Genomic DNA, 12,150 nt, shown 5'->3' on the forward strand with positions numbered 1-12,150 from the left:
TAAATTATAATTTGTTGTCGTGCAATTGTAATTTTATTTGGGAATATACTCTCAAAAAGCAGTCTCACCTGATATCAAAGCAGTTATTAGGGTCCCAGCAGCTCATTTTTGCCGTCAAGCAGATTAACCCGGCCATGCAGAGGTCATGCTGTTACATCCTCCGGTACAGCAGGTGGCGCCATGTTCTTCTAAAACGTGGAGCGGAAGCGGAACTGTGCAGGAAGAACAGAGTTTTCCCTTCCGGGGTTAGGTTAATTTAAGGTAAATAAACACGCGCGATAATGACATTGAAATGAAAATATGTCAGTTGGTTTATCTCAGCGCCTGTACAATTAAAGTTACTTCTTCAGCAGGTGAGACACTGAACAACACTCCGGTCTAACGGGAATAAAAGGTAGGTTCAGTGTTGAGTTCAGTGGCTGCATGTGGGGAAGGAGACAGAACACGAGGAGAAACTGTATTCACATTACTGCCAATTTAAAGGTTCGCTGTATATTTTCAGAAATATTACTTTGATAAGACATGCTGTGGTATCTTATACGGATAATTTGGAGCTGCTCTCCAAATCGGCATTGATCATGCATACCGACCCTCACTTATTTTAGAATAATGTAAAGATACAACCGTTGTTTCACGCGTTATTTCGTTTGTCGGTGTCAGTCTGCGTTAGCTAACGTTAACTTGTTAACTGACGACATGAGTGATGCTTAGCTAAAATATAGAGCTGCTAAATAGGTTAGCTACATGCCGAATTTATCAGTAGGCCCTCACCACTCTCTAGTGTCTTTAAAGTCTCACAATATTAAATGTTTAGTGTTCGCAAAGCTAAGCTAGCGTTAATTTGACCGTGCAAGCTAACGGAATACAGAACGCACCAATTTAACAACGTAGGCTGCAGTTAATTTACGTTGTCCGTTAAAACTACAGCTGAAATGTTTTCACCATTCATAACCAGACAAGATATGTTTTTCAAAAATTTTAATTAATTGATTTATAAATTTTCGACATTTCTATTTGTCATATTTAATTATTATTTCTGCGGGTAAGGTAATGCAACCCATACAGAAATTTAATAAATGACGTATGTGTTCCTATACCAAGAGTGATGCAATATATTTCACCTTTAAGGGGATATATTGCTACTACATACAGTATATACATCCGCTGGATATATGAAGATATACGTTTATAACATATACAGTATGAAATACCCATAGTAAAATTTGTATATGTACATATATTAAACATATCTATGTGATTAATTTTTTTTACATATAACACATATGTTTTCTATCCCTGACTGACTTAATCAAATGAAAAACAACTACTAGTTAGTAATTAGTAGTGAATTCTATTCTGATATATTTTAACTGAAAATCATGAAAATAACCTCCCCTCATAAAAATAAATGTTTAAAATTGGCTATTCATGTTATAACTACAGTAACAGGGTTGCAAATGGGTTTGTGTTTTGTGGATTGTATATTTGTGATTTATACTGAATCTGTTTTTATGAACGTTACAGTAGATCCATCCATTTAATTAAACTAGTTCATTTGCCTTTTCCTGTCTCATTTTAAAGAATGGCTTTTCCCTGTGTGCGACTGTGCACTCAACACTTGAGGACAGGGATTCGAGTCTGTGGTTATGCGACACTCAGTAAAGCATCCAGACCGCAGGAGAAGAGCAGCAGTGGTCCGGTGTTCCAGTATGTCGGCCAGCACAGAAAGCCCAACCACAAAGTGTTTGTGTGGGGCTTTAGCTTTACTGGTGCTCTGGGTATCCCCAGCTTTGTAGTGCCAGACAGTGGCAGGAAGAAGCCCCGTAAATACCAGCTCACTCCTTACCGCCTGGAGACTGCAGAGCAGGTAAAATCATCTGTGGAAAACTGCTGTATTTGGGTTTTGTATTGATTCTCTCCCCACTAAATGCTGAGTCTGATTTATTGTCAGTAATAAGCAGTGTGGCTTGACCAATTTAAGACGTAATATACTTTGATTTTGTGAGCAATATTGCCTTTTTAATTATCCACGAAGTGCAAATTATTGATACCGTTATAGTTCTAGTTTGCAAAAATGATATCTTAAGCCCCATTTGGATTGAATGTTTTTCTTCAGAGGTGGTTGATATTTTAATAGTACGTTCACTCACTACTCCAGTAATAAGTAGAGCTCCATTTCCCTTTCATAATGAAGGGAAAAAAGAAAAGCATTATGAATGAGCTGTTCAAATAGTATGTTAAAAGTGATTCTTCCTTTGCTAGTATTCCTACAAAATTCTATATATTGTCAGCTACATATATTTAACACTGTTGCCTCACAGACACCGGTCCTTTTCTTATTGTAAAGGCATAATAGGGTGTAATGGATTAATTTACTGATAAATATTTGATTGCTTATATTACTAACATTATGGCAAGCCTGCTGGTGATGGAAGTCACTCCTTTTATACTGAACCAGCCCCAGTATTGTCTGAAATGATGATGAGGATAAGATTACTCTTGTTGAAAAACATTAAAATGAATCATCTGATGCATTGGAGCCCAAAGTCTTCATCTTCCATGTCCACAGAAAAGACTGTGATTATGAGAAGGTATGGACTGTTGAAATAGATTGTAAGGCTGAACTCTTCCTCTGTCGTAGATCTCTTCCGCTGCTTGTGGTTACGGCTTCACTCTCATCGCCTCCTCCACCAAAGATGTGTCCAAGCTGTGGGGAATGGGCCTGAACAAAGACTCTCAGCTGGGATTCCAACGCACCCAACACAGCCGCCGTAAGAGAAACTGGACTGTTTATACAAAAGTAGAAAAAACTTGTAATTAAGACATCAGCATGACGTAAACAATTTGGTGTCTCTCTGTCATGTTGGCTCTTTGCCTGATGAAGGAAAAAAAAGGCCCTTTTTTAGTCAAATATAGTTTTTGGGATCTAAAATCCAGTGTGTGGACTCTCTACTTTGTCCTGCACCTTGCCTAAATACAGTGCACGCAGCTACCTCAGTTAATATCACACCGTGACAGATCACGGCAAATCTGTTGGTTCATCAAATAACATGATTGTCCTGAGACGGTGCATCATGTACCATGTTTCACGTCCCTCCCCTGTCTGATGCCCTGTTCACAGATCAGAGTTATGACTACATCTTGGAGCCGTCGCCGGTGGCTCTGCCTCTCGTCGAGCCTGTGAAGACCAAAGTGGTTCAGGTTGCGTGTGGCCGGGCTCACTCCCTGGTCCTCACTGATCAAGAGGGAGGTAAGAGACTCGCACCTCATGCAGCAGCATGAATCCAGACCCGCAGTGATAATGGAGTTGTTCGCTTTTTGCAGAAAGAACTCGAACTTGAGGCTTTTTAGAGGCGACTTTACAGCCGAGTGTTCGTCACAGTTTGTGAGAAGAGAAAGAACACCTGGTATTGTGTTGTTAGCAACCACCTGTTGCACTGTGTGTCCTTTTCCATCCCCCACCCACCTCTCACTGAAAATTAATGATTATCAGACAGCTGCTAGATCTCAACTGAAAACACCCATTAGGGTCTTCTGGCACCTTCATTAAATTAACATACAAATGTTCTAAAAATGAAATCTGTTTACAGAACATGTTCGAGGCACTTTTGCTTTACATTATGATTTGAATTTTTGTGAAATTGAAGAGTGGCCCATCACACTGCATTTAAGGTCTTAACATGTTTAATCTTGCATCTACTTCGCTGTTTGGCGTTGAATACCCAGGTTATTAACTGTAGTTTGGCCAGATGAAAGAAAATAACATATCATATGTCTTATGGCTGTGACCCGGTAAGAACTTTTACTTTAAAAGGAAAAGATTTTTCGCTCAGGGAAGTGTAAATAATGGGACAGGGCTTGTGTAAATGAAACTCAGCAGCTGTTTCTCAGACTCTTTGATGACACTAGTTTATCACCTCATTCTTTCCGGGTATAAAATTTTCTCCTGTAAATTTTCTTTTTTATTTGACGATGAATAAAACCAATAACAATGTCATTGTGTCTATTATAATTCAAAGGGCGCTGTTCTGTTTCTCTCTCCCAAGTTTTCAGTATGGGCAACAATGCGTATGGCCAGTGTGGGAGGCGGATAGTTGAAGATGAAGTCTACAGGTGTGTCCTAATACTCTTTGCACACAACAGCACAACAGTTAATCGAATGTTTCAAGATCATTTTACTTGATTTTTTTTATATTATAATTTTAATTTGATGATAGAAATTATGACCAACTCTATGAAAATAAGACCCAGGTTGTGCATAACTGGAATTTCCCCATGAGTCCTTAAACAAAACTGTTTTATAATGTGTTTATTTCCCATAAGAAGTCAGTTCTATTGTTGCACGACCTCACTTCAGCTGGAAACAGTGTCATAAATTTAAAAGTCTGAGAAGTACTTGAATTTAAGCGTTGGGGTTCATTCTTGACCTTGGGAACACACATACAGTGATGCAAATTCTAAAGTCAAGATTTACTGACTTTGACTTCCCGAAGCTTGAACTGAAAAGTATGATTCATGTCACGGGCGTTTTGAATTGGATGTATTGTTTATCTGTGAGTTACGTTCTTGCAAATGCAAGCGAGGCGTTGAATGAAGGCTGAAAGAGAAGGAAGGACGTGACCTGTCTCTGGGGGCGCTGCTGTCCTCGAGTGATGGATCGGTTATTTCTCATGTCTCATGTTCAAACAGTGGCAGCCACATCATTCACAAGATAGAAGGCTTCGGCAGCAGGGTCACCCAGGTGAGTGCAGTCTCTTTGCGAACAGTAACGGCAGATGGTTTTTTGTTGTTGTATGTCTCATTGCCTCTTTCTTTTATCAGACCTTTGGGTGCACGCTCACCCAGATTATGTACAGATACAGTTGGATTAGACACCTGCCCAGTGTACACATTAATATAATGTGGCGAAATGTCAGTCTAACCACTTTGGTGTTGGCGTTTGCCTTTATAATCATGTGTGCAGGATGCATTTACATGTAGATATAATGTGGTTTTAACACCATTCAAATGGGATCTGATCACCGAAGATGCCTCTCTTCTCTTCCAGGTGGCGTGTGGACAGGATCACAGTCTTTTCCTCACCGAGACAGGAAAAGTGTTCGCATGTGGCTGGGGCGCAGATGGACAGACGGGTCAGTGCACTTCACAGAGAAGAACCAGTCCCCCCCTTAACCTTGAAAGCCAGATGAAAAATCTCCTGTAGTACACCACAGTAACCATTTCAGCTACAGTGAGGTTGAACACACAGACAGTAGCCAACTATTTTACATCTAAACACTGTAAAACCAAACCAGACTACTTTTGCATCATAATGTTTTAGATTGTTAAATCTTTTATTTAATCAGATAGTTTCACTGTGATAAAGATCTTTTTGTAAAAGAGATCAGAGTCTAGCAGGAGAAGTACAGCAGAGATATGACACACAACAAAGCAAACACTTACAAGCAGCATCAAAAATAAATGTTTTCATTCATTCAGTGGGATTAGACTTTCACATCTTTAAATCTTTTGTAATTTATTCCATTTATATGTTCAAAGTACCGGAGGGAATGATCAGTATTTACTCATGGCATCGAGAGGTAACCACACAAGAAAACAGGAAAAAGATGTTTCACAACCTGTCAAATGCAGATAATAGGATGAACCGCTGTTCTGAACTTTAAGATTACTTCAGATAATGTATTATTATATATTATTAAAAACATGTCTCAGAAGTTATTTGCCCTCCTCCCTCGTCATCTAGGATTTACTCTTAATCAACGAGAGCGATATTCCTGAGACCTTGTTACGGACTTAAGTCCAAAATTTAACTTGTTGCTGTTTTGACGGTTGCACGTTCTTGTCTTCCAGGTTTGGGACACCACAGCGTCACCTCCACCCCGGTGGAAGTGGGAGGGGATCTGGCGGGCGTGGAGGTGCGGCAGATCAACACGTACGGAGACTGCAGCCTGGCCGTGTCCACAGATGGACAGCTGTACGGATGGGGCAACTCTGAATACCTGCAGCTGTCCTCGGTCACTGAGGCCACACAGGTGAGGAGAACTCGCATGTCGTCCAGCCGGAAGTGTAGCGAGGGAGAGTAGAAAGTTGTCATCTTCTGAAGTGTTGTCATACATTCTTTTGATATATGAACAGGACTTCTCTGTGACTCCTAAAAGGTTTGTTGTACTGTTTTACTGAAGGACTTGCTTGAAGGCTCTGTTAGGTTCTTTCCACCTGTCAGTCATTTGTCCAGCGGTCAGTAGTCAAATATTTTGAGGCATAAGAGATGGCAGAGAAGAGGCATGAAATTATTCACAGGGCCTCGTGCTTCTTTCTAAATTTTATCCTTGAGGTTTGCTCGTGCGAGTGTTTCAAGTTGGCCTCAGCAAACTCTCTTAACTGCACAAACTTTTAAAAATGCTCATTTCACCTCCATGAATGGCGCCAGTTCACGAGGAGGTTCACCTGACCATGTGCATGATCGACATACCCAGATATTCCCGGTCTCAACCTTCATTCAAAAAAATGTCACCCAAGAGTAAAAACAAGTTCACAGTGAGTTAGCAGAATTAAAATCTGTAAATTAACAGATTAAAACAAATTTCACAACAACATAAAAAAAAAACATCATCTTTTATTCCTGTGGAGAAAGGCTAGTATCTGTACATGACTTGTGCTGCAGGTCTGGGCCACTTGTGAATTTCCTTCGTACCTAATTCTAAATATGAGAAGATTGAATGATGCCAGTTGTCTTTAACCACCTGTGCACTCTCACTTAAGCCCCCGTTAATCTTCTCTTCATCTCTCAGATCAACTCTCCTCGACGTCTTCCTCTGAAAGGCTGTGGGAAGGTGGTTCAGGCAGCATGCGGAGGAACACAGGTGGCTGTTCTCAACGGTCAGTTTATACAAATACACCTGAAAACAGTTTGTGTAAATGTGAGCATGAAGAGCTGCAGGCGACTGGGAGACTCACTGTTTAGATTTAGTGGGTCTTTGGGATAAAGTCAAGCTTCCTGACCTGATGGCAGAGCAGTTAAAATCAACTTCAGTTCACAGTTTGACGTCAAAGGAGTGACTCCTCTCACTGCCTCACGGTGGCATCACAGATCACACTTCTGTGTTTCTGGGAAAGTGGCTTGTCTTTCAATTTACCTTTTTGACACTATGGCAGGAAAATCAATAACTGTTTCAGGTATAAGTGTGTAAAAAGAGAAAAACTGAGCTTTTACTTATCCAGACTTGGTGTTGTGTTTCCCAAAACAGTCTCTGCAGTCATTGATGGGACTATTTTAAGGGAGTGTTATTGTTCACAGCTTTTCAACATCCATGTTTATCAAGTGTCTCAGAGCAGGAAATTACACCTAAGTGACACAGTCAGTGACACATTTTGCTTCTACTTTTAGGTTCGGAAGTGAAAATGTTTTATCAGTCACTCCTAATTCTGCTCAATATGTGTGAGATGCTGAGTCATTATTATCAAACAAGGGTAGCATGTGTCACACAGTAGAGTCAAATGACCTACTATTTATAATTGTAATATGTACAGTACATTTACTTAGTGTATGAGATTTCAGCTATTTTTATATTACTATATCTTTTATTTAACCACGTAAAAAGAAACCTCATATTTCTGCCCCACACACAAAGATCACTATTTAATATTTCATTCTGAAAATGTAAAAGAAATCATAATATCTACTTTGCAGCTGACAGTGTCCTAAACAGTGATGCCTCTCTTTCTTGGAGTCCTTGTCCTTGCTGAGAATAAATGCAGGAAGCTCCATAAATATAATAAACTTTCATTAGCACTCTGGGAGGGATTCTGACATGCTTGATAAATATTAGCCCTGATCATAACTATTAATAAACCGGATCATAAAAACACCTTTGTTTAACAAGTGTGTTTTTAGCTTACTAGCTATGTGGCTAACATGTCAGTCGCATTCATGTTTCCCTCTGGGTCAATAGAATAACTTTGATGATCGTCTGACTTTTCTCTCTAGCTCCATCAAAAGGTCCAAATTCCAGTTTGTCCAATACTCAAGTCCATGACCAAATACCTGCAAAACTAATGAGATTTCCAGCAGCCGCAGCTGTAATTTATGTTTGGTGCTAAATCTGCTTGTTTATTCGTGTCTTTAGCTTTTGTTTCGTCATGTTGGTATATAAATATCAGCCTAAGTCTGTCTCTGTGTCTCTGAATGTTTTCAGAAAAAGGAGAGGTGTTTGTATGGGGATATGGCATTCTTGGAAAAGGCCCAAAGCTATCAGAGTCCTCAACCCCGGAGATGATTCCCTCCACGCTGTTTGGGCGCTCAGAGTTTAACCCTTCAGTCGCTGTCACCACCATCAGGTGTGGCCTCACCCACTTTGCTGCAGTAACAGGTAAGAATGTTTGTCTCGTCACGTTTAGGATGTCTGAACAACAAACTCTTAATGCATCTCCACTTAAGTTGCACTTAATGATGCACTAGGTGAAATCTGTGTGTCAGATCAGCAGTACACCAGGGTTACTGATGCCACTTTACTGCTTTCAGCTTTAAAGTATCATCTATTTTTCTTTCTTTTTTTTTTTCTTTTTTTTCTGCTGAGCTTTTTTTTCCCTTTCCAGCAAAGATAAAAGATGGAAATATAAAACTAATAAACCACAAAGTCATTCCGTCTCATCCTGTCTGAAGTGCTAAAAGAGAGGTACAGGTGTCTGGGGAAGCAGTTTACTGCAGTCAGGTGATTTAGGCTGTTTATGGACCGGAAATTTAAAAAAAAAAGAAAAAAAAAAGTCAATTTTTTCGTCAGGACTGAAAGGAGCGAACGGTCTCTTCATGTCTTCATGTCGATGACATGAACAGTCGAGCATCGAGGGAAAAGATTTTTTTCACATCATGCTTCCAAAGCAGCCAACAACACTAAAAGTGAAGACACAAGTATTTGTTCTTTATAACTTAAATTGCTATCTCCTAAAATCAATAACTGGTTCTTTGGGTTTAGTCAGTGGTGGAAAACAGCTAAGTACATTTACTTAACTTGAGGAGAACCTGTGTTAAGACAGAGGTTTGGAGCATTAACCGTTAAAAGGAACAGTAGTTGGGAAGATCGATACCAATCTGTTAAATATAAAAGTACATCCAGCTGCCAGTTAGCTTAGCTTAGCACAAAGACTGGAAACAGTGGGAAACAGCTAGCCTGGCTGTGTCCAACAATGAAAACCCACCTACCAGCAGCTCCAAAACTCACTAATTAACATTATATCTCATTTGTTTATTGTAAACAAAAATTGATTTTTTCCTTGTTGCTATTGTGTTGTCTTCAATGACAAAAATCTACTGTATATGTAATTATTGTGTTGTGATATTAATATTTGCTCAAACACAGATTTAACTCTTTGTCTAAAAGAAGCTGTTGTTCAGACAACAAGGATTTTTGTGGTAAGACGTATCAGGAATGTCATGAACCCTGGTTGCTATTATTGTTATTTTATTTATTTATTTTTTTAAATCATATTCTGTGTGACTCATCCTACTAAAAGGTAGAAGCTGTTTGAGACTACAGCTGGTCCGTGTTGAGGCTCAGCAGGTGCTCGGCCTCACGGCGTGCTGATGGTTTGATGGTTGCGTTGCAGATCGAGGCGAGCTCTTCGTTTGGGGAAAGAATGTGAGAGGATGTTTGGGCATCGGCAGTCGAGACGACCAGTACTTCCCATGGCGGGTAAGGCAACACCGATTCAATATTAGTCAAACACAGAGAGTCAAACATGCGGCTGATGTACTGTGGAGAGGAAAAAGCAAACCAATTTGTGAGCTTGGAAGTTTGTTTTTTTTCCCACCTACGTTTTTCTTTATCAAAATAAAATGCACACACTGCATGCATGTCCACGTTTCTTCATTCGTGTGCGGAAGTGGAGTTAAAGTTGGACATTTTTCCAGCTGGTTCTCATCGTTCCAAGCCCTGCAAATAAATGTGATAAAGTCATTCATGCAAACTGTCGCTCTACCTCACCTTACTGTATGTAAAGTACATTTCTTCTGAAAAATGTGTGTGAGGTTGTTAAAGAAATCTCCTCCTGTATGTCCCCGATAGAGGTTTCCAATATGAGTCTCACAGACTTACATTAGCACGTCCCTTTAAGACATTGTAATATAATAGCAATATTGTAACAGGATTTGAAGGTCTTGTACTCGCTGTTCTCAGTGTGGCACAGTGGGAAATCCCTTCATCACCTATAGACGCTTTCAGAGAGCAAGAAACAAAATAAATGTTCCTCGTAGCGTCAGTGTGTGTGGAGGCGCACCAGGTTTTCTGTTACTGAATCTGGAGTTAAACCAAGTGAACTGTATTTTCCTCCCTCCTGTGTGATTTACTCTCAGGTGACTGTTCCGGGTCAAGTGGTGGATGTAGCGTGCGGAGTCGACCACATGGTGGCGCTGGTGAAGTCCCTCTTGTGAGCTCTGGTCCTTCCCAGCCGAGCATGAAAGGCTGGATGTTTGGCTGAGCCCCCGCCCCTCTCTCACCCACCCACCCACCCCCCGCTGACCCCCGGGCGCCTCAGGGAGCCGATCAGGGCCGCTTTGGAGTCTTGAAGCCAGCTGCTCTCCACAGGCGACGGACCCTCGTGTCCCTCCGTCCTGCGGTGACGTCAAGCAGTGAGCAGGGCAGTCGATTCTGCAGCGAAGTGTCACAGACACGGTTCAATTTATCCTGCATGAAGGTCACACGGGACAGACATCGAAGGATAGTTTTATCACAAGCGCGGCTGAAACGATTAGTCAGTCAATCGATTAATTGATTTAGCCATTTCCCAAGCAAAATAATGAAAAAATGCAAATCATTCTTTGGTTCTTCAGTGTGAGGAGCTGCTGTTTGTCTCGCAGCGTAAACTGGATATCTCTGAGTCTTGGACAAAACAAAACAAGGGAAGACGTCACCTTGGGCTTTGGACACGTTTTCACTATTTATTGACATTTTATGGACTAAACTGCAGATTAAATGATAATGAAAATACTCATTTTCATTTACACCACCATCATTCATATCAGTTATGACAATGCATTCCCCACCAAGTTAATCTGGGAACTAAAAGGCAACATTACTGATTCAAATTGAAGCCAAAAAACTATGAAAATAAGACCAAACCTGTAATAAACTGGACAAGCTTTCTACCCATCAGGTAGTTAACTCTGTAAAATCATGTTTTGTCTCCTCTGACATGTTGTTGATTTGCCGCTACACAAAAATACTCTCTGTTCTCAGTGAATTAAGTGATTCACCGTGGAATCATCAGACTCTTGCAGTTTGAACAATGTGTTGTGGCAATTTAAATCTCTCCCGGCCAATCAAAGGCTTGTGTAACACTGGACCATTTGAAAAGTCTGTGACGGCAAAACAATCCACAAAAAGATTATCATCTCCCTGCCGACTGCAAATAGAGGTGAAGACACTCTGCCAGGGAGAAAACGGGTTTTGAAGAATCAATTTTACGACATGAACTCGTGTCATCAACGGTGCATGATTGTCGTGCATATAAAAGGCTGTTGGGAGCTGCGGAAAACTACAAACATGGCATCCTGGCGGCCCGAAAAGATCAAGCTGCTCTGACATTTATCGCCATATCAATCAAATGCATCAAGATTTTCAATTATTAAGTGTTATATTTGGTCTGCATGTGTTCCGAGGGTTAACTCACCCGTGGTGTTAGTTTGATGACAAACTAAATATGCTATATCAAAATAAATCTATTTTTATCTACCACATCAGTTGTATTGATAAATACTGAAATTACAGTTGAAATTTTTAGTAAAGAAAAAAATTCTAATAATTTTGTAGAAAGTTTCCTGGGAGACACTGCAATTATAAGTGAGACAGAGTTAGTCAATTAGTTCAGTTACAGGATAAGACGATCCTTTAACTACAAATGGTGATAGTGACTTTACTCTGCAGGCAAAATGAAGTTCGCTTTACTTTCTCTGTTCTGTTGAAAACATCAAACCTGAGATATTTAAGTTGAGTTTCAAACTCAATACTCAAATAACAGTCTCAGAGCTTTGTTGCTATTTTCCTCCTAATTAGCACCAAATTACACAGACTCAAGAAATTATTAGGAAATCATGGACCTATAAAATAAAGCGTCACATTATTATTATTCTAAATCATTTTCACTCTCTGTTTGGAT

General features: G+C 40.1%; 1 protein-coding gene across 1 annotated transcript; it reads left to right on the plus strand.

Moving 5' to 3' along the window:
- Window positions 1–266: 266 nt before the first annotated feature.
- Window positions 267–11,729, plus strand: rcc1l (RCC1 like). The gene is made up of 12 exons (XM_022738885.1): window positions 267–394; window positions 1,582–1,867; window positions 2,642–2,771; window positions 3,122–3,250; window positions 4,047–4,113; window positions 4,690–4,741; window positions 5,048–5,132; window positions 5,851–6,032; window positions 6,792–6,879; window positions 8,196–8,369; window positions 9,604–9,689; window positions 10,349–11,729. Exons 2-12 carry the CDS (start codon window positions 1,583–1,585, stop codon window positions 10,424–10,426), a joined length of 1,356 nt encoding a protein of 451 aa, XP_022594606.1. The 5' UTR covers window positions 267–394; window position 1,582; the 3' UTR covers window positions 10,427–11,729.
- The last annotated feature ends 421 nt before the right edge of the window (window positions 11,730–12,150 follow it).

Source organism: Seriola dumerili, unplaced genomic scaffold (assembly GCF_002260705.1).
Source record: "Seriola dumerili isolate Sdu_G_001 unplaced genomic scaffold, Sdu_1.0 BDQW01000040.1, whole genome shotgun sequence".
NCBI lineage: Eukaryota > Metazoa > Chordata > Actinopteri > Carangiformes > Carangidae > Seriola > Seriola dumerili.

Bases quoted from the DNA above. Each gene is read 5' to 3' on its own strand.
- rcc1l (XM_022738885.1), top strand. From the start codon at position 1,583: ATGGCTTTTCCCTGTGTGCGACTGTGCACTCAACACTTGAGGACAGGG. The intron at 5,133-5,850 runs GTCAGTGCACTT...CTTGTCTTCCAG, and splicing joins GGGCGCAGATGGACAGACGG to GTTTGGGACACCACAGCGTC. The intron at 6,880-8,195 runs GTCAGTTTATAC...GAATGTTTTCAG, and splicing joins ACAGGTGGCTGTTCTCAACG to AAAAAGGAGAGGTGTTTGTA.